Raw genomic sequence first — 17,783 nt, 5'->3', positions numbered from 1 at the left:
TCTTATGGAGTCGCTGTCATGTGACAATCAAGGTCCGTCCCGTCCTCTTTCCTTCCGCTGTGACACGGCGCATACGCCGCATTACGAGATAATGGAGATCCGATTCGAGAAATACCCATTTCCCACCCTTACTCGCCTGGCCCCGGCGCCATGCTCTCGAGGTGGCTTCACATGCAGCTAGCGAATCTTAGGTGTTATGCCTGGCCAGCGCCGATCTATTGACGTGGACAGGGTGGATCACATGGGTCTCGCGTATCCTCCCGTGCAGCAACGGCAGGTAGATGCGTCGAAAACCGCTGTCCTGATTTGCCGCGAGGACATAGCTTCAGATCCATGGGCGTGCAGCGATTCATAACAACCTGTAGATCTCTCCACATCATTATACCATCATGTTGGCGCTAGCTAAATCAGCGATAGTGTAGCTTAGCCTAACGACAAAACAACATCCGCACTGCGATCATCGGGCCGGTGAGTCGAGGACCTGATGCAATCCCGAGAATCAGGTCGACGGACTTGAGCGCTTGTCAGACATGAATACGACAAGCATCCACGGTCGGCAGGGAGATGACTGCTTCGAAGACTTTTCGGACCAGCTAATGCCACTCAAGCGCGGAGCTTACGACTACATGGCTCACGAGCGTGGCGCATTGGACGGAATGGATGGAGCTCGACTCGTAACGCCCAGCTCTTGCGGACCAAAGGCGCTCGAAGAAAAGTATCAGAGTTGGGGAGTGTAGGTGCAAGACAGCACGGCCCGAACTGAGTCACGCCTCGACATGAGATCAATACTCCACTCCATACTTACAGCTCCACGAATCAGCCTACGCGAGACATTCAACTTGCTTGAATTTTCAGCACTTTCGAAGGCCATCTAGCTGTCAACGACGTACCAGGGTGATACATGCCGTATCCGCCCTCAGCTACTGAAAGTAAAGATCGCCGTCAAGTGCAGGTCAAAAGACAGAAGTTGAAAGTAATCAGTAAGCCTGGCTTAAAGGCGTCATCGAGGGTTCGATGAGAATCACCATAGAAGCGTGCAAGTTTACACAGCATCATGGACCGGACAGGCATGAGCAGTCCCACAACCGTATGTTTCGACGGTGAAATGCGCATTTCGCTGCTGAGCGGATCTTGTTCATCGAACATATACCAAATCCAACAACTTCTGGAAGCAATGAAAGGTTTTGCCGCGCCCATGCAGCCTCGTCCAGCCCGGCTAAGCCCGAGCTAAACGAGTCTGCAGCGAGCGCACGGCTGGTGCCCATCGCGAATCGAACTTGCCGAAGGTCAACACCGGTCAGCTACCTGGAAAAGCTACCCCTTGCTTACCGTCATCATGCTGGCTCATAGGTTGACGACAATGAGACACATCCCGTGTCTATTTTCAGTCTTCTCAGCGCACTCGCACCGACTGAATGGATCGCATGAGTGACATATCGCTGATTACCTTCTATTACATCGGTGATGGATGATTCGGCGGCTTCTCCGTATCCAATCCACTGCGGCAGTAGCTCTGAGAGCTCGTGGATGGTGTGGACTGGAAGTCGCTTCTGCAGTTCAATCTTGCCAGGCTATCCTGGGACTTTGTCGACGATATATGAAGGTACATGGAGAAGAGGACGTACGACCAGCCACATGTGCTCGGAACACAGCTCTATGATTGTCACGACCGCGATAGGCTACATGTTCCATGGTGAACCTAGCCAACACATCGCTACCCCAGCCTTAAGTACGTCGCTTCTGTGGAGACTGCGTCAAACTAACCAGTATGCTTTCCGTGCCGGCGAATCTGGATTAGTGGACCGTTTCGTCTGCTCAACGCATCGTATACAATGTAAGCGGCACGACCTACTTGTTCCCGTCGCCGGCCTGATTGTACGGATCCGGCTTGTTTTGCCGATCATTAGGCTCTGATTGTGCAGCCTGTGAACAGAGGCTATGGAAGCTATGCAAAACCAGCATTCTCGATGGAGCCATTTGCGAAATGCGTAGGTGATCTTCGAATCCTTCGCTAAGCACATGCTTGTGCAATCAATTATGGATGAGCGCTCTGTCCATGAATAAGGGTCATGATCTCACAGCGGCGCTAGCCAAAGACAGGCAGGCTGGGGCATAGGGTCTGCATGCAGGAGAAACCGCCACGAGCAAGTTGGAGCGATGTACTTGCGTACGGGAGGGTCCGACGTTGAAGTCGAAGAAGCACAGCAACAGTTTTGCTTTTGCGCATCATCGCCAATTCTAGGAAGGGTCGTGGGGCTTAGAGGCTACGAGTACAGAGCATTTTGATTGGATGGCCCTCCGCACACAGCCGCGTCGAACATGTTCCCTTCGCTAGGACAGAAAACATTGGAGCTATCTCCTGGGCGGACTGCAATGGTCGTACGATTCGGGAGAATTGAGTCGGCGAATACCATGGCCTTGGTCATGCCGTCCGAGTGGTGAATGAGCCGCCACGAGATACGACAGGGCGGTTGCACAGGAGCAGGTCATGGCTGCTCCTGCCTAAACAATACAACCTCGGAAAGGGCGCTGCGGAAGACCTGCTACTTCCCAGGATGCCCTGCGGCGCACAAACCAAGTTGCTCTGCTATCAGCAGGGTCCCACACTCATGCACATTATGATCTAGCATCGATCGGATCTCATCTTTGACAATATCGATGACAGGACATGAGCATGATGCCTAAAGCACAGCCCCGCGACGCCAGTCTACTAGACCGCAGCAACGGCCAGGAACCAATATGTGGTCCAGCTCCATCAGATCCTCTGAACGAGACCTACGCCACTCCGTCCTTCCGATCGACCCATGCCATGCAGCCGGATCCGTTCGCCTATTACAGAGCTTTCCTAGATACGAGCTCGTCGCAAATGCAACCGCAAACGCAAGGCCAAGGGCGCGACCGGCATTACATCGCACAAGATCACGATGATTATGCCTGCCACGATATTACCGGGACCGGAGATATGCAGCATGACATGGAATATCAGCAACAGGCCAGAGCTCGAGGCGTTCCCTACAATCTTGCCGTTCGGCTCGCAAATCGCTCCAATGGCGCGCCTCTAGCCACTATTGTGGAGCAGGGTTCCTACTCGACGCTAAACTCACATGGCTCCCTCCTCAGCGTGGGCCGCTTCCCTTCACTCCGTGTGGTGGAAAATGCCTCGCCAACGCGCTCGTCACACAGAATTCCATACACACCAGAAGAACATGTTCTCCAGCGCATCACAGAAGACGTGCAGCGAGGGCAATTGTTGAAACCACCAAGCAATACACACGATGTGCCCTTGTGCAAGGATTACAGCAACTCGTTCCGGGCTGATGATGCCGCAATCCCATCCGCGTTTCCCAGTCTTAAGCCATCGCAATTTATTACCCATCGGAATGGCAAGGCCGACTCCGACGCTAATACCAGCAATGTCAAAAGCTTCTTTCGTGGCGTTATACACAATGTTCGAGCTGCCTCGAGAACCCGGTCTAGGTCGTCCTCGACTCAGATGTCGCTCGTTGAGAACCACAGCGATCGGCCGGGCGCGAGCGAAGATAGCCTACAAAGCCAATTACAGGCATCTGACATGTCTCAACTGGGCGATGACACATTTGACATGCCATATCGTTTGCCTACTGCATCCCAGGCCCTAAGCGCGACTAAAGCGTTAGCTTCAGAGCATCAGGCCAGAAATGGGCAGTCATCCATGGCTGATCCTAGTTCCTCAGCTCATGCGATAGCATCCAATTCTGACGTCGACCCGTATACGCTCGAGTCGCGAACGGCATTTGGAGCCGTGTCAAAGCTACTACCACCGTCGGCTACAGCCCGCCCGCGTGAACGGTCCTCTTCTGTGCGTCTTGTGTCCCCGGAAGCACGCGATGGGGCGCGCGATGGCGGTAGCGCTGGAGTACCAAAGCTGTCAAACGAGGTCAACAACACCATATCAGCTGGACACACATTTTATGGTGCAGGCAAGAATACCCATTCACTCACAGAGCATGACCACTCGACGGAGGCTAGTCACAATGCGAGCTTCTGTAGTACCATGTCCACTTCCTACTCGGGAACAGTAGTCGGTGTCGATGTCGATCTTCAGCACGACTTCCCTCATCCAGTGCGTTCCTCGCGTTCACCCACACCTGTCGCGCCAGTATGGTTCACTCCGCAGATGGTCGAACTAGAACGGCAAGCTTCACTCTCTGAGTCACCTCCCGAGCCGAATCAAGTTGCTGAGACAAAACCTACGCGTCGTTCAATCACCTCATCCGCATTGACGTCTTTACTACCAATAGCTGCAGCATCGGGTATCGTTCGCCCCAACTACGACACACCCAAGATTTCATTCTTCTCGCCTTCCGGCAATCTTATCCAGCCAGAGGGTAGTTCGACGCCAGGCACTACGAGCCCTTCGGACTTCAGCGGCTCACCCACTGCGACCACATCGTGCTACGATAACAAAATCACACCTGCAACCTATCGTGCGTTCCCGACAACGACATGCCTGCCACCCCCAAGGCCCTCTTTGAGGCCAATGACCACACCGCCCACATCGTCGGTTCCGCTCCCTATGCACCTACGTTTCCATCACAACTACAGACGCCCTGAGCAGTCGCAGTTCGACTCTACGGTTGGCTCCACAGACTCGTTCATCTTGCCTGCACCGTTAGTCCAAGGCTGTGACGGGATAGCGCAAACCGAAAGTCTTGCGCCTTGCTCCAGACCGCGTCATTCGTACGAGAAGCTGGGGGCACGCCCGCGCTACAAACCTCGCAGATCAGCTCGATCATTCGCTGAGGACCTCAAATATGAGGCGAGGTTCCACAGAGCCCGATTGATCACGGCCATCATCGCAAGTTGCACCTCGTCTGGAAAAGGAAGGGTCCTTCGCAAGCGAAAGGCCGCGAACCGTAGAGCCGCAGCAACCGCATACGTTAGCATGCTCCGGAGCTGCGCAGGTGAGGCTACAATTAGGTCCAGAAAGAAACGGATACACCCCCGTCAACCCACAGCTCGACGCGACGTAGGGGTCCTCGGACCGCTTGCCGGGCACATACTGCGGATTTGCTTCTGCCAGCCATACGACGGCGCAGGCAAGACGACAGCCAGCGGCGCTACCAACAAGACCTGCATTGGCAAGAGCAGCAGCAATCACACAAGAAACACTCGCAGCGTATCGAAGAAGGAAAGCCCTCGCTCCAACGCAAACGACATCGACGTGGATGCAGCCTTACCCAACGCGCGGGTCGTGACCGGAACCGAACGGAAGGTCAGCAATACCGTACGCCAGCGCACCACGGTCCGCAAGGAGAAGAGACACTCGTCCACCGGCACCAGTCACCACTCCAGAACGCGCCGTGACAGTGCCGTCAGCGTGGGTGTGGCACCCAGCACCGCTACCGCGCGTGGCTAAGCTGACGGGCTAGACCGCATCTGCTGTGACAGCTGCCACACAGGTGTGTGCGGGTACGTGGTTGTTCAGTTCGGTACCGATGTACCACAAGGAAAGCGGGTCTTGTCACATCTCATCAGAAACAGGCATTGCGGTCGTCGCTGGAAGCGGTATAGCTTGGTAGTATGGTTGTTCCGCTTTGGGAACTTGCGCAAGAAGGAAATGGACACATTCGTTACTGCTTTTGGATACGATGGAAAGTAGGATTACGCGATATGGTTAGACGTATGTTGTTAGTTGGCTCGATGGAGGTGTGTGTGGGGATGGTAATGGGTGGGATCGACAATGTTACTTCTTTTCTGAAAGGGATGATTTGTTCCACCAATGATGCTTGCTTTGCAATGACTCAAGAGTGGTTCTTCTGGCGACTGCAAAGTGATTTTGCTTTTGCGTATCGTTCATGTGTTCTTCTGAGATGTGAATGATGTGCATATACGCTATCATGGTGGTGCTATAGGACAGGGGCGGCTACTCCACTACCCCACACGGAAGAAGCAAACAACAATACTGGTCTGACGTCTTCTTTGCTTTGATCTTCCAAGGGGATGCCGCGCTGCATATCGGCAACTTGATAGTGCATACGCAGATAACTTCAAGCATCACAACCGACGTCAGGTTACAGCATCCCACGCCTGGCGAGTAGAACGCACCAATGCAAATTACTCGCGAGCCTCACCTGTACAAACTCGTATCGAGAGCAACCCGCCAAGTCCCGACACCGGTGACCCAAGCATCACCGCACGTGTATTGTTGATATCGCTGAATAGAATGAAGCAACCAGTGAGACGTTCCGACCACTATGATAAAGACGTAGTAATTGGAAGAGAGACCCGGATATCGGCGACCTACTCCAAGTATCTGGAGCCGCCAAGACATGACAACCATAACACAGCGGTGTACTCCGCTGCCGTCTGTCATCCGTCATCCACACATACACATACATACACGCGAGGTGCTGAGAAAGCGGTATGCACACCGATAACCAGTATAATTCGCTTTCTACCTCGGCGCATGTCTACACGCTAACAGGCTGTCGGGTTCGTGTAAGCTCTACAACGCTTGGCTATAGAGTAGGAAAACGCATGGAAGTACCGCCTAGAACTGCCGCTTGAGCGACTCGAGAAAGCATATGCAGGTACTGCCCGGTTGAGTAACAATGCATCCGAGCCGAGGAGCTGAACCCAGTCAGCTCAACTAAGCACCGTCTCCCTTGCGTATATCAGAGACCAATAGTTGGCCATACGCGACCATCGAGATTCACGCATGAAAGTCGCGTATTAAGCGTATCCGAATCCGAGAAACGTGGTTCCCGGTAAACAGGTTCGAAGACAACAACAAACGCCTCACTTTCTCTCCCACGTAGGGCGGGCTCGCCGAGCTCCGCGGATTCATGCAGCTGACGACAGATTGGGACATTGGGTAGTCGCGAAACCCCACAGATGAGTCTTGTTGGTGTTGTTGTGGTGGGTGTACGGCTGTAGTACTTCATCCAACCCCCCTGCCCATCACGGCACTCCCGACGCCTCACGCCTGCGTTATCGACCCAGGGCGTCGGTAGCGGGGGGCACCGCTCATTCCGGGTCAAAGGATGTAGATCCGTCCCCATTCGAAAACACGTGCATATGCCCATGACAAGCCTGAACAAGAACTTGAAAACCTGGAATTCGTGTTGCTGATCACTGACTTCGAGGTCGCTACGAAGAACTACAGCCAGGGATAGGCGAAAGCGTGTGTGCGTGTCGATCATGTTCCTCTCTCTCGATGTCGTGCAGCAAGGGCGCGGTAGCTACATACAACGGTGGGCGAGTGGGTTTCGAAAGGACACGGTGACGAGAGGTTTCGGAGTCCGCGGGCATGAGGATGCGAGGATCGGGCTTGGTGGTGACTGGCTCAATAAGGGTTGCTGGACTTGTCGGCCCAGAGGTCTTTCCAAAACTGGCGGAACCCATACTGCTTCTCGCGGCGCTCATCTCGGACGCGAACTGGCCCTCCAATGATGTTGTCTAGCACGCTCTTCTGGCCGGAGCTCTGCCAACTATCTGCTTTCTTGGGCGGTTTGCGTGCGCGTTCGAGGATGGCCCCGGCGAGCTGGGGCGCGACGTCGGCGAAGCAGGAGTTCAGCTCGCGCTGCAGATTGTAGTAGGGTCTTTTTGCTAGCTCGGGTGCGAGGAGGTTGTAGCTGCGCGCCTTGTCGTTGAGGTCCTTGATGGCGACTTTCCAGTAGCCGCCTTCGATACGTTCCCAATCTGGATCGCGGAAAGGGTACGGCGCTGGTGCGACTGTTGGTTCGGGAGCTTGGACAGGTACTTCCATGGTTTCCGTGGTTGTTTCTGTTACGGTAGCTGCTGCTGGGTCCTGCGCTACAGCTTCTGGGGAAGCATCAAATGTAACCTTTTTTGCTACAACTTCTTCCGTGACTACTGGCTCCGCATTCGATCCTTCACCTTCTGAGTCTACCTTCAGCCCGCCTGACAAAGTGATCTGTGACATGTGCCCGTCATCGTCAACAGTGGTGAGGGTCTCTTGTTGTTTCCTTCTCAGAGGGTTTGCAATCAGCTCTGCCTTTGCGAATGCCTCAGCTGTCTTGATCTGGTCCAGTAGCGATCCGCCCTTGCTGGCTATCACGCGAGCAGCATGCCTCTTCCAGTCCGCCCGTAGTCGAGTTCTGAACTTGCTCGCAGCCGACGTGAGCTCCTGCTGCTTTTCGATCCACGGCGGTACAATCTCCTGCTTTTGTATAATCTTATTCATGAAGTATTCGGTCGTGTCGATGAAAGGGCTCGATGCGTTGTAGTCTCTTTCGATGTTGGCCTTCTTTCCGCGCGGGATGTTCTTGAACTGGCCACGAGCGATGGCGTCTTCGATTCTCTTATTCGCAAGAGATGCGATGCCTTGGATGGAGCCAGGGACGATGGTACGCGCACCTGGTTCGAAGCGGTCTTTGAGGTCCTGCAACCGCTTCTCTCGGTCGAAAGCCTCTATACTCTCGTCTTCATTGATGGAAGCGTAGACGGTGCTCCTGTCGCGTGCGTTGGCCAATCTCACGCCGCGCCCCTCCTTGCTCCGAGCATGTCCGGTATCGATGGACTGGGGTATAGGAACGCCTGGCATCTTGGCTGGTCGCCCGAGTCGCAGCGGCTTATGGGCATCGTTCAGCATGCGTAGGCTCGCATCGTGGATGGACTCGGTGCCGGTCCAGGCTTCTGTTGTGGCAAGCTCGCGTGTGTGGCGGGAGGCGAAGGCGGGCAATTCTGCTTCGGACGATTTGAGGTTTGCAGATGCGATTCGCTGTTCGAGCTGTGCCTTGAGGTCTGCACTGAAGCCTGCCTCTTCCACAGCTTTGACGGCGCCATGTCTTCCCGACTCCAGCGCGTCTTCACTCATTTCCCGCATGCGTCGAGTGAATGCGCCTTCCTCCTTTTCGGCCCCCGCGCCTGATCCATGGCCATTGTTTCCTGCTTCTTCATGCTCCTGTTTCCCGTCATCCTCATCTTTGCGCTGTGTTGCCGTCTGCCCGTATCGCCTCAGAGGCCCTGCCGTCGCGGGTCGGGATGGAACGAAGACATTGGATCTTCGATTCGTGCGCAAACAGCGTGCGCAGATGTACTGTCTCGGAAACGCAAACGCGGGCATACAGGAGGGTCGGTGAAAGGAGATGGGGTGTTGGAGGAAAGTGGCGTCGCCGAATTCTAAGAAATGCCCATATCCCACGTCATGACCTCCAGTTTTAGCGCGAGTCTTATCGATAAGTGACATGCGGCCGAGGCTCCCCCAAACCACCGATGAACTTCCTACTCAAGTTGAATGAATGCACTGTCATGATCTCATAACTGACACCTGATGGTACATCCAAACTAAAGTATATGTTCAAGAGAAGCCAGCCATCCATAACTAGCCACCCGCACCACCTTCAGCAACATTCACCAGCAAATCTAACAAAGTATGTCTCTTTTCCTTCTCACCCTTGATCATACACATAGCAGTAGCTAAAAACACCTGATAGATCCTACTTCTCTTCATCCGCAAGATCCTCGTACTTTCCGCCTCTTCTTCTTCCGCCCCTTCCTCACTTCGAAGTAGCATCTCGGGCGCGTTTTCATTGATGAGACGCAAGATAACAGTATCGAAGAACTCCAAAGTACCACTCTTTCTACTCGCAACAGACGACGTGTATACCCCCAAACACACCTCATCTCGCTCCTCTTTCTTCTTTTCAGTGACTGGTAGCCTGGCGACTAGCTTCAGATGGTTGAACCGCAACAAGACACCACACGTACGAGATTCCTTGATAGTACCTGTTCCTTTCCAGAAAAAGTCAATACCGACATACTGGAAATGATAGCATCTCGTGTTACGAGAAAGAGGGCTCTTCCACCTTAGATACACCACCTCGTCGGCTGTCGCAGGTTCTTCTAACTTGCCATTCGTCCTGGCAATAACATCGGGATCTTTTCCTCCGCCAGTCTTACGGATGTTTTTCACGGAGCGAACGTATTCCTTGCCCGTCTCACCCCACAACCTCCACGTCCGCACTTTGTACCCTTTGAGCTTGTGGTGATCGTGCTTGAGGGCGTTCTTGTCGCCAGCGTTGTGGCGCCATGGGACCACACCGCGTGGGTCGAGTATGCCGGGGGTGGATGGGAGGAGTTGCAGTATATACTCTTTCCAGAAACAGCCTTCGTGTATCAAGATAGCTGGCTGCGCGGTGTAATTACTGCTGCCAGTGTAAAGTACGCGAGGCGGTACGTGGAAGGCGAGGTATGGTCGGTGAAGGAAGAACGCATTATCGTCAGGTTTTACACTAGGTAGTCCAGCGTCTCGACGCTCTTTCTTCTCCTTGCGTGTAGCCTTCTGTTCTTTGATCGTTGGGCCGGAACGTCGTTCCAAGATAGGGTCGACAATCGGTGTGATGCTCTTATGACATGCGTGCTTCTCGTAGATGTGGAAGGTCGAACTCGACTCGGTACTAGGTGGTAGCTCATGGTCATATTCCGTGGGTAGGCGGGTAGTCATCACACCTGCAGCCGATGGTATGGGTGCTGTAGTGAATTTAGTGCCCTGATCATGTCAACATCTGTCAAGCGAGAGGCTGTCGGTATCAGCACACATACCTTCGTCCCGTCGACTCCATCAAGCTTGATTGTACCAGAGTCATCTGACTCTATGACAGTCGCCATAGCTCTTCCCCGCGATGTTCATCTCCCTACATATATATGGAGTATGGCCTGTGAATCTGGCTAGCCACTCCCTATATGTGGTGGTTTTGGTGGTCACCAGATGATGCGCGAGTGTCGCGCCAAGCTCTGTTGTGGAGGCTGAGCCACTCGCATTGCTCGTGTTGATGCCGGCTGCTACATCGTCCAATCGAAACCTTGTGCCATGTGTATGAGATAGTACGTGATGGCTCGACTGGCCACCGTTTTGCTAAGAAGTTGTGTAAGCACATGCAAACTGCTGAGGCAGACTTGAGGCAGAGTTCATACAAACCTGTCCAGGCGCAACACCTCCCAATGGCATGCACAGTGCACTAGAACCCTTGCATACGATGATGTGGTACTTTTGTACTTTCCCGATAATGCAGTATGCCATTCCATGCTATTTACTGACTCTCAAGCACCCTCTTCGCGCCATCGCTGATGCGCTTAACCTCCTCGTGTCCCTTCTTGACCACCTCCTCCATTTTCTTCTTCGCCTTTTGCAGGTCATCCGGTAGCACATCGCGATTCAGCTCGAATTTCCTCAGCTTCTTGTTGTGTTCCTGACGCCCTTGCTGTATCAGCTTGTCTGCTCGCTCAGAAGCTTTGACGGCCGACTCGACGGCTGCGCGACGCGATTCTCCTGTTGGCGGAGGGAGCGGGACTTGGATCGTGAGTGGGTTGGAGGGTTCGGGTGTAAGAGGTGTGAGTGAGTGCGGTGAGGCGGCGATGGCGGAGGTAACGTGCTTGACGTGCTGTGAAGTGTTAGAAGACTTGGTGCTGTTGTAGCAGCAGCTTGAAATACCGTGTCTTCCCCGCAGATGACATTGAACATTCTCCCTCTGGGCACAACCTGCGCGATATCACCCAGTCTCACGGTCTCTTTGTTTCCTGCCGTGCCCAGTTGCACTTTCAAGTTCTCCACGATTTCAGGGTTCGTCTTTCCCCCACTGCGCAACTGACTGAGATCATGCGTAAGCTTCTCTAGGGCCTTGAGGATCTGTGCCTCCAAGCCCGAGACATCGTAGGCTTCGTCGGTAGGTGTGAGCGGACCCGGGTTGCTGACGGGTGGTGAGGAATCGGTTCGCGCATGGGCTTTGTTCGCTTTGCCGGCCTTCTTCTGTAGTTGTGTGCTTATGGAGAAGCTCCGGATGGCGTGGATCGAGCATTGTGGTGTTGGTCGCAATATAGGCCTGGTGGTGTGAGCGGGGAAGTTCGCGCAAAGCAGCGATTGAAGCTTACAGACTGCGACTCGGCGCCTCAATTGACCTCGAAGATGTACATAACGGGCTTCTTGAGCTAAGACGTATTGCGGCACGTGGTATGGCGGTGCGAGACATGGTTGCTGATATATGAGGATGATGGCTTGCTGGTACAGCTGTTTACGCGGGCGGAGGCACGGACAATCTTCCGCACGCGACGAGGACGTCATCGTGTTCCCGAACCCTAATCACTAATCAAGGCCGCCCATCCATGGATGGATTACATGTAACTTTCGGTCCTGACTTTCATCCCCGCATTGCTGACATGCAGACTCCTGGTACAGATCATTGCTTGTTCCAAAGTCTAATTGCAAGGCTAGATCACCGCATCTCTCTTGGAGGCATCTCAACAGGCCTGTCACCCGTCAAAGGGTCCCGATACCAGTTCTCCTCCGGGTCATCCAAGCATTCCCCTACTCGCACCAGCTTGTATCCATGCGCCCGTGCGTTGTCAATCATGAACTGTGTGTATCTATGCACGGTTCCTTCGTGGGTGTCGTGCGCCAGGCCTAACCAGGCCCGGACCCCGTTACGGTTCTTGCCCTTGATCTTCTCCATGAAGTTCTGTTCCGTGTAGGTGTAATTACCTTCCCAGTCCCGTCCATCGAGATCGGCTGCAGTCTTTTGACGCAGTTAGTTTGGTCCTCTCCGTTACTCTTTGCCAACTCACCACATGGTAACCGAGCTCTCCCATCTCTTCCTGGCATTGAGGGCCACAGATGTTGAACGGCGGGCGCATGTAAGTTGGGAAGAAGCCCAGAATGTCATTGAGAACAATCTCTGCTTTTATCTGTTCGTCTCTGCGTTGCTGCGGAGTCATCTTATCCAAGTTCTTGTGGCCCCAGGTATGTCCCGCGATTTGGTGTCCTTCGTTGTATATTCTTCTGATAAGCGCAGACCTCTCATCGAACTTGTGAGCTATCAGCTCCCAGTACAGGTTGATTGTCCTGATATAAAATGTCGCTTTGACGCCGTTGGCTTTCAAGATGTCCAACAAATCCGCTGTCCACTCTCGAGGACCGTCATCGTACGTGAGTGCAAGCGTATTTTCCACTTTGCAGTTGAAAATCTTCGTTCCATAGGGAACATCTCCCAGCTTGGGCCGAGGGGTGTCTGATGTATTGAATCCTGGAGGCCATTGCGTGCCATCGCAGGCTAACCCATAGTCCCAAAGACACATATGTTTACCAGCAAAGTTTGGATGTGTCATGCGAATACCCTATTCACATTGTTGAGTAAGGCGGTAGGCGATACGCAGGGCTTCAACTACTCACATCTTTCGAGCAGCATCGGCTACACTCAGGTTGCTGAACTCCTGGTCCGCATCTTCCATAGTTGATAGTCTCAACGTTGACGACTGGATTTATTACTGGGCATATATTTCCCAATGGTGTGTAGTAAAATGGATGGTAAGCTCCCAACGCACTGTTCATGATGAATTGGATATTCGGCTGACTGATGCGGCGCTGTCCAGCTTATCTAGATCGATTGCGACCACAGCGACGCTGTCAGCCGGTTCCGCGAGCTTCGCGACTTATTCGCCCCGTGTTTAGGTTCACATCCGCAGCGGCGCGACTGCTCACCGCTTGCATCCAAATCTCAGGGGCCAAATGTATCAAAGCGCCGGTATGGACTAAATAAACGCCCGTTAGGCCCGATCTCCAAATGTGCAGACAAAATTAGCCGGTCTTAGACTTGGGTACCGAATGCAAAGACCGGACGATCACTTCCTCGGGCCGATTACGAAAGATGGCGTGTATTACCATTAAATAGGCGAAAACCGTAATGTACAGAAGATGGCCAGCCAAACAACCAATAGAGCCACTTTGCGAATGCGACTGAAGATGTGTCGGCCTCTGACGCCCGCGTCAGCTATCATCGGTTCCAGACTTCAATCCGCACATCTGCCAAGGTTTCCAGAACTGTGTAATCTAAGCCAGGTTGTTTCGCCGCTACCACGATGGCGTCAAACGATCTCAAGACGTCGGGCTTCCAAGAACCTTCTTCCAATCTTGATACTTCGGGTATCGCCTCCTGGTTAACCAGAGGATCGCAAAACATGAGATCTACCTCGCCAGACTGTCGCATGTAATTCAGCAACTGCAGGCCTGGCGAGTGTGACAGGTCCGACTGCCCGGGCTTGAAACCGACTCCGACAACGAGAAGCCTGGGGCGGTGTGTCGAACCATGTTTCTTGTGGCACTCGTCCATCATAGTTGCGAGAAGCTGGCTAGCGATGCGCGACGGCCGCGACATCATCTTCTCGTGCGCTTGTTGTAGGAGCGGAAGATTGCATGTCGACATGAAGTAGATCGGGTTAACCGGGATGCAATGACCCCCAATTCCCAACGACGGGTACATCGGCAGATACCCAAAAGGTTTGCTGGCGGCTGTGCGTGCCACTTCGAAGGGGTCGATCCCCAGTCCCTGACAAGCGTCTGACATCTCGTTGGCGTACGCAATGGCTATCGTCCTTTGGCAATTCTCGTACAATTTTGACATTTCCGCGACTTCGGGTTTGCTGACAGGGATGACAGTGTCGAACACCGTCTCATACAATCGTACAATGGCATCCAGCGAGCCCGGGACAATGTCGTCGAGCCCAGAAACGACCTTTGGTATTGATTTAGGCGGAGGCTCGATTCGGCCTGGGTCGATCCTCTGGTAGGTGTCAGCCAGTACTCGTTCTTTCGGACGAAAAGATCATCTTACCTCTGGTGACATCCCCGCAAGGATGCCGCGGGATCCGGCCAGCGGCCCAAGGAGAGCTCTTGTCATGCCGACGGCGACGGTACTTTCTATGACTACTATCGATTTGCTGGTTGCGTAGCGTTGCAGCATGTCTATCGCGCTGCGGACATGTGATGAGTCTACTTGGCCGCTCAATCCCAGGGTGGTCGGTACGCAAACGAGAAAGTGTGCCGCGTCCTTCAAATTCCTCTCATCGGTTGAGAATTTGACATTGTACCTCTGTGAGTGCTTCGATCGCAATCTTTCTATCCGGGAAGCCGAGACGTCGTATCCAATAACCTGGTAAGCGGAAGAGAAGACTTCCATGAGATGTTCGCCAACATATCCCACTCCGATGATCGCAACAACGGCATTCTGATCGTGTTTCTCCATGGGAATGTCGTAATACGGTGATAATCCGTGGTCGTACAAATTGTGATGTACGAAATAACAAGCTCAGTAATCGAGAAGTCCCAGAGACGACATGGTTTAGGGACGAGGTATATATTTGAACTCGCTAAATTACTCCTATCTTGATACTCTACTGAACGCACAATCCCACTGAGACATGACCGTATTGCGATGGCAAAATTTCATCCGGTATTGATACACTAGCAGCGAGTCTCGCTACGCGCCAAGTCTTAGCTTCGGTACTACCAAGTATTCCGAAGCGGTCCGTATGTTTGGACTCACCGGTGTACCTCCGAACTAATGCGTGTTCAGCATGAAAAATCGCCACAAAAATGTGTTTTAGGAAAGCCACGCACGCAGGCACAAGATGTCACGCCGCCTGGAGGTACCTCGGTGATCAGCCCTGTCACCGTCCCTGGCGTCCCTGCGTTACACCGCCTGAAACTGTATCGCCTAGCTGGCGTTCTAGAGATTAACCAGACTTCCATTGTGGATATGCTTAGTTTGACGCTCGTACCCTGACACAGTGACCCTGAATTCCAAAAGGCACATGGCGTTTGTACAAAATACTAGAATAGCATCTTTCGCTCCTGCAGCACTCGCCGTTAACCACATCACGACACAGGAATTCCTATCTTCCCCATGAAGATGGATGTCCTCAATACAGCGAGCTCTGGCGCTCAGATTGCAGGCAATCTCAAGAAACGATCGCGCTTTTTCTCCTCCAAGGTTTTGAGCAGCGCTGTTGAACATTTACCAGATGTCAATACGGATCGTCTCAGGATTGAGAAATATGTAATATGGGCCATCTTAATACCATTCAAGTAAGTGAATGAAAACCATCACACCCCACTGCGTAAGATACGAGTTGCTGATAAAGCTACTCAGCCTCTGCATAATGTACATGTTTGCAGACTGGGCAAAGTATTCCTGGGTCCTCTTCCCGAACCTAATTCTTCGAGCCGTTGTGGATATGATCGAAATCACCATGGTCATCCATGCCCTCATTCGAAAGCGATTGAACCCGCCTAAGATCACGATCCCCGCAACGCCGGAGAGCTTGGTCTACCTACTTTGCTGCTACAACGAGTCGTATGAAGAGATGATGAATTCGCTGGTTTCGCTGGCTGAGCAGCAGTCGCTGGATGATCACAAGAAGGCTATTGTCGTAGTTTGCGATGGTCGCGTGAGCTGCAAGGGCATGACCAAGACGACTTCCGCCCATCTCAAAGAAGATATTGTTGAGCGTTCGACTAGCACGTTCATGAAGGAGGCGTACACTGCCTGGGACGACGGCCCAATGGACATTGAAATCATCAAGGGTGAATTCCGAGGGCTTCCAATCATCTGCATTATCAAGAACGAGAACCGCGGGAAACGGGATGGCATCATTCTCATCCGGACGTTCCTGAACAAGTTCAATCAGCGCAAGGCGAACCCTGATTTGAAGATGATCTCGCCCAAGCTCTTCGCCGAGCTCTCAGGCTTCCTCGAGACCCAATCCATCCAGAAAGTTGACTACGCTCTTGGAATAGACGCAGACACCCGATTCGACACCAAATGCGTTCACAACCTGATGCAGACCGCAAGAGAAGGCGATGAGATCGTGGGAGTAACCGGCTACATTCGTCCCGACCCGATTGCTTTGGGAGGCTGGACAATTTCGTATCTCTATCAGAACGCCGAGTACATGGTTGGCCAGCATCGGCGTCGCCTGCGCCAGAGTCTCACAAGTGGAAAGGTGACGTGCCTGCCCGGCTGCTGTCAATTGTTACGGGTCTGCGAGGAAACAATGGGCGACTTCATCCTGGGGAAATTTGGATACTATCCCAAGGCTTCCGATGGTCTCTTCCGTACAGTTCGTTCCATGATGAGTGAAGACAGAGACCACGTCTGTCTCGTCATTGCACACTACGCCCACGTCCGGACGCGTGTGAACCTCAGTGCGCGAGCGTACACTACAGCACCGAATACTCCTTCGGTGTTCGTCAGTCAACGCCGTAGATGGACGCTGGGGCCGCTCACAAGCGACAGTCTGCTCCTCAGTCGCAGATCGACGGGCTGGATGGAGAGAGCTTCTGCTTTGGCTTCCTTGACGCATTGGGTGCAAAACCCAGCGCTTCTTATCTCACGGTTCTTCCGTACGTACCACTCCGGCTGTGATTCTTGAAATTTTGCTAACATCATAATAGGTGACCTGGACGATCGGACCATATTTTATATCGTAGCTTTCGAGTACTACCGACGCGTCTTCGACTTAATGGTCACCCTCATGTCGTGCGATTCGTTCATCGATGTTGTCCAAACGGTCATTGGCTGCGTTGCCTATACCTGGTCCGCGGCCTACGTCAACGTCTGCACGCAGTTTTACACGCTGTGGAGGATGGACGATTTCCGGTGGGGCAAGACGCGTATAGCGGTTGCGGGCAAAGAAGAAAAGACGCACACGGGGTAGAAACAAGGCTTCCTGGAGAATGCAAATGGGGGAGATGAGAGAGGTTGGGCGGTTTCTTTGTTCCTTCTGCTAAAGGGTTCTCGGCCCCTGGCTTAGTGTGAGCCCTGGCGCGTGTAGCCAATCGGGTCATAGATCGTACGTCACGCTCCGTAATGTAATCATAGATACAGAAACGATAAAAGAGAAACTTTCGACATTCGCATGCGTGTTTCATGGCTTTTTCTGCTTTGCTGTACTTTTGATGCAGCCTCGTTGGCGTGACAGGTTGGTGGAAGGTTCGGATGAGATCATGC

General features: G+C 53.1%; 4 protein-coding genes across 4 annotated transcripts; 1 reads left to right on the top strand and 3 right to left on the bottom strand.

Annotated features, from left to right (window-relative positions):
- Positions 1-7,327: 7,327 nt before the first annotated feature.
- Positions 7,328-10,450, bottom strand: J4E86_006233 (uncharacterized protein; the record flags this gene model as incomplete). The annotated part of the gene is made up of 2 exons (XM_051446764.1): positions 7,328-8,970; positions 9,475-10,450. 2 exons carry the CDS (start codon positions 10,448-10,450, stop codon positions 7,328-7,330), a joined length of 2,619 nt encoding a protein of 872 aa, XP_051302339.1.
- A 586-nt stretch (positions 10,451-11,036) lies between these two features.
- J4E86_006232 (uncharacterized protein) lies at positions 11,037-13,058 on the bottom strand (the record flags this gene model as incomplete). Its single annotated transcript, XM_051446763.1, has 5 exons — positions 11,037-11,387; positions 11,438-11,825; positions 12,277-12,515; positions 12,565-13,022; positions 13,055-13,058. 5 exons carry the CDS (start codon positions 13,056-13,058, stop codon positions 11,037-11,039), a joined length of 1,440 nt encoding a protein of 479 aa, XP_051302338.1.
- Positions 13,059-13,769: 711 nt separating this feature from the next.
- J4E86_006231 (uncharacterized protein) lies at positions 13,770-15,017 on the bottom strand (the record flags this gene model as incomplete). The annotated part of the gene is made up of 2 exons (XM_051446762.1): positions 13,770-14,555; positions 14,607-15,017. 2 exons carry the CDS (start codon positions 15,015-15,017, stop codon positions 13,770-13,772), a joined length of 1,197 nt encoding a protein of 398 aa, XP_051302337.1.
- Positions 15,018-15,933: 916 nt separating this feature from the next.
- On the top strand, positions 15,934-17,490 carry J4E86_006230 (uncharacterized protein; the record flags this gene model as incomplete). The annotated part of the gene is made up of 2 exons (XM_051446761.1): positions 15,934-17,176; positions 17,228-17,490. The coding sequence occupies 2 exons, from the start codon at positions 15,934-15,936 to the stop codon at positions 17,488-17,490; spliced, it is 1,506 nt and encodes a 501-aa protein (XP_051302336.1).
- Between the last annotated feature and the right edge of the window lie 293 nt (positions 17,491-17,783).

The sequence above is a fragment of the Alternaria arbusti genome (assembly GCF_024043155.1).
Source record: "Alternaria arbusti strain BMP 1465 chromosome Unknown scaffold_7, whole genome shotgun sequence".
Lineage (NCBI taxonomy): Eukaryota > Fungi > Ascomycota > Dothideomycetes > Pleosporales > Pleosporaceae > Alternaria > Alternaria arbusti.
This window is presented reverse-complemented; position numbering and strand designations above follow the sequence as displayed.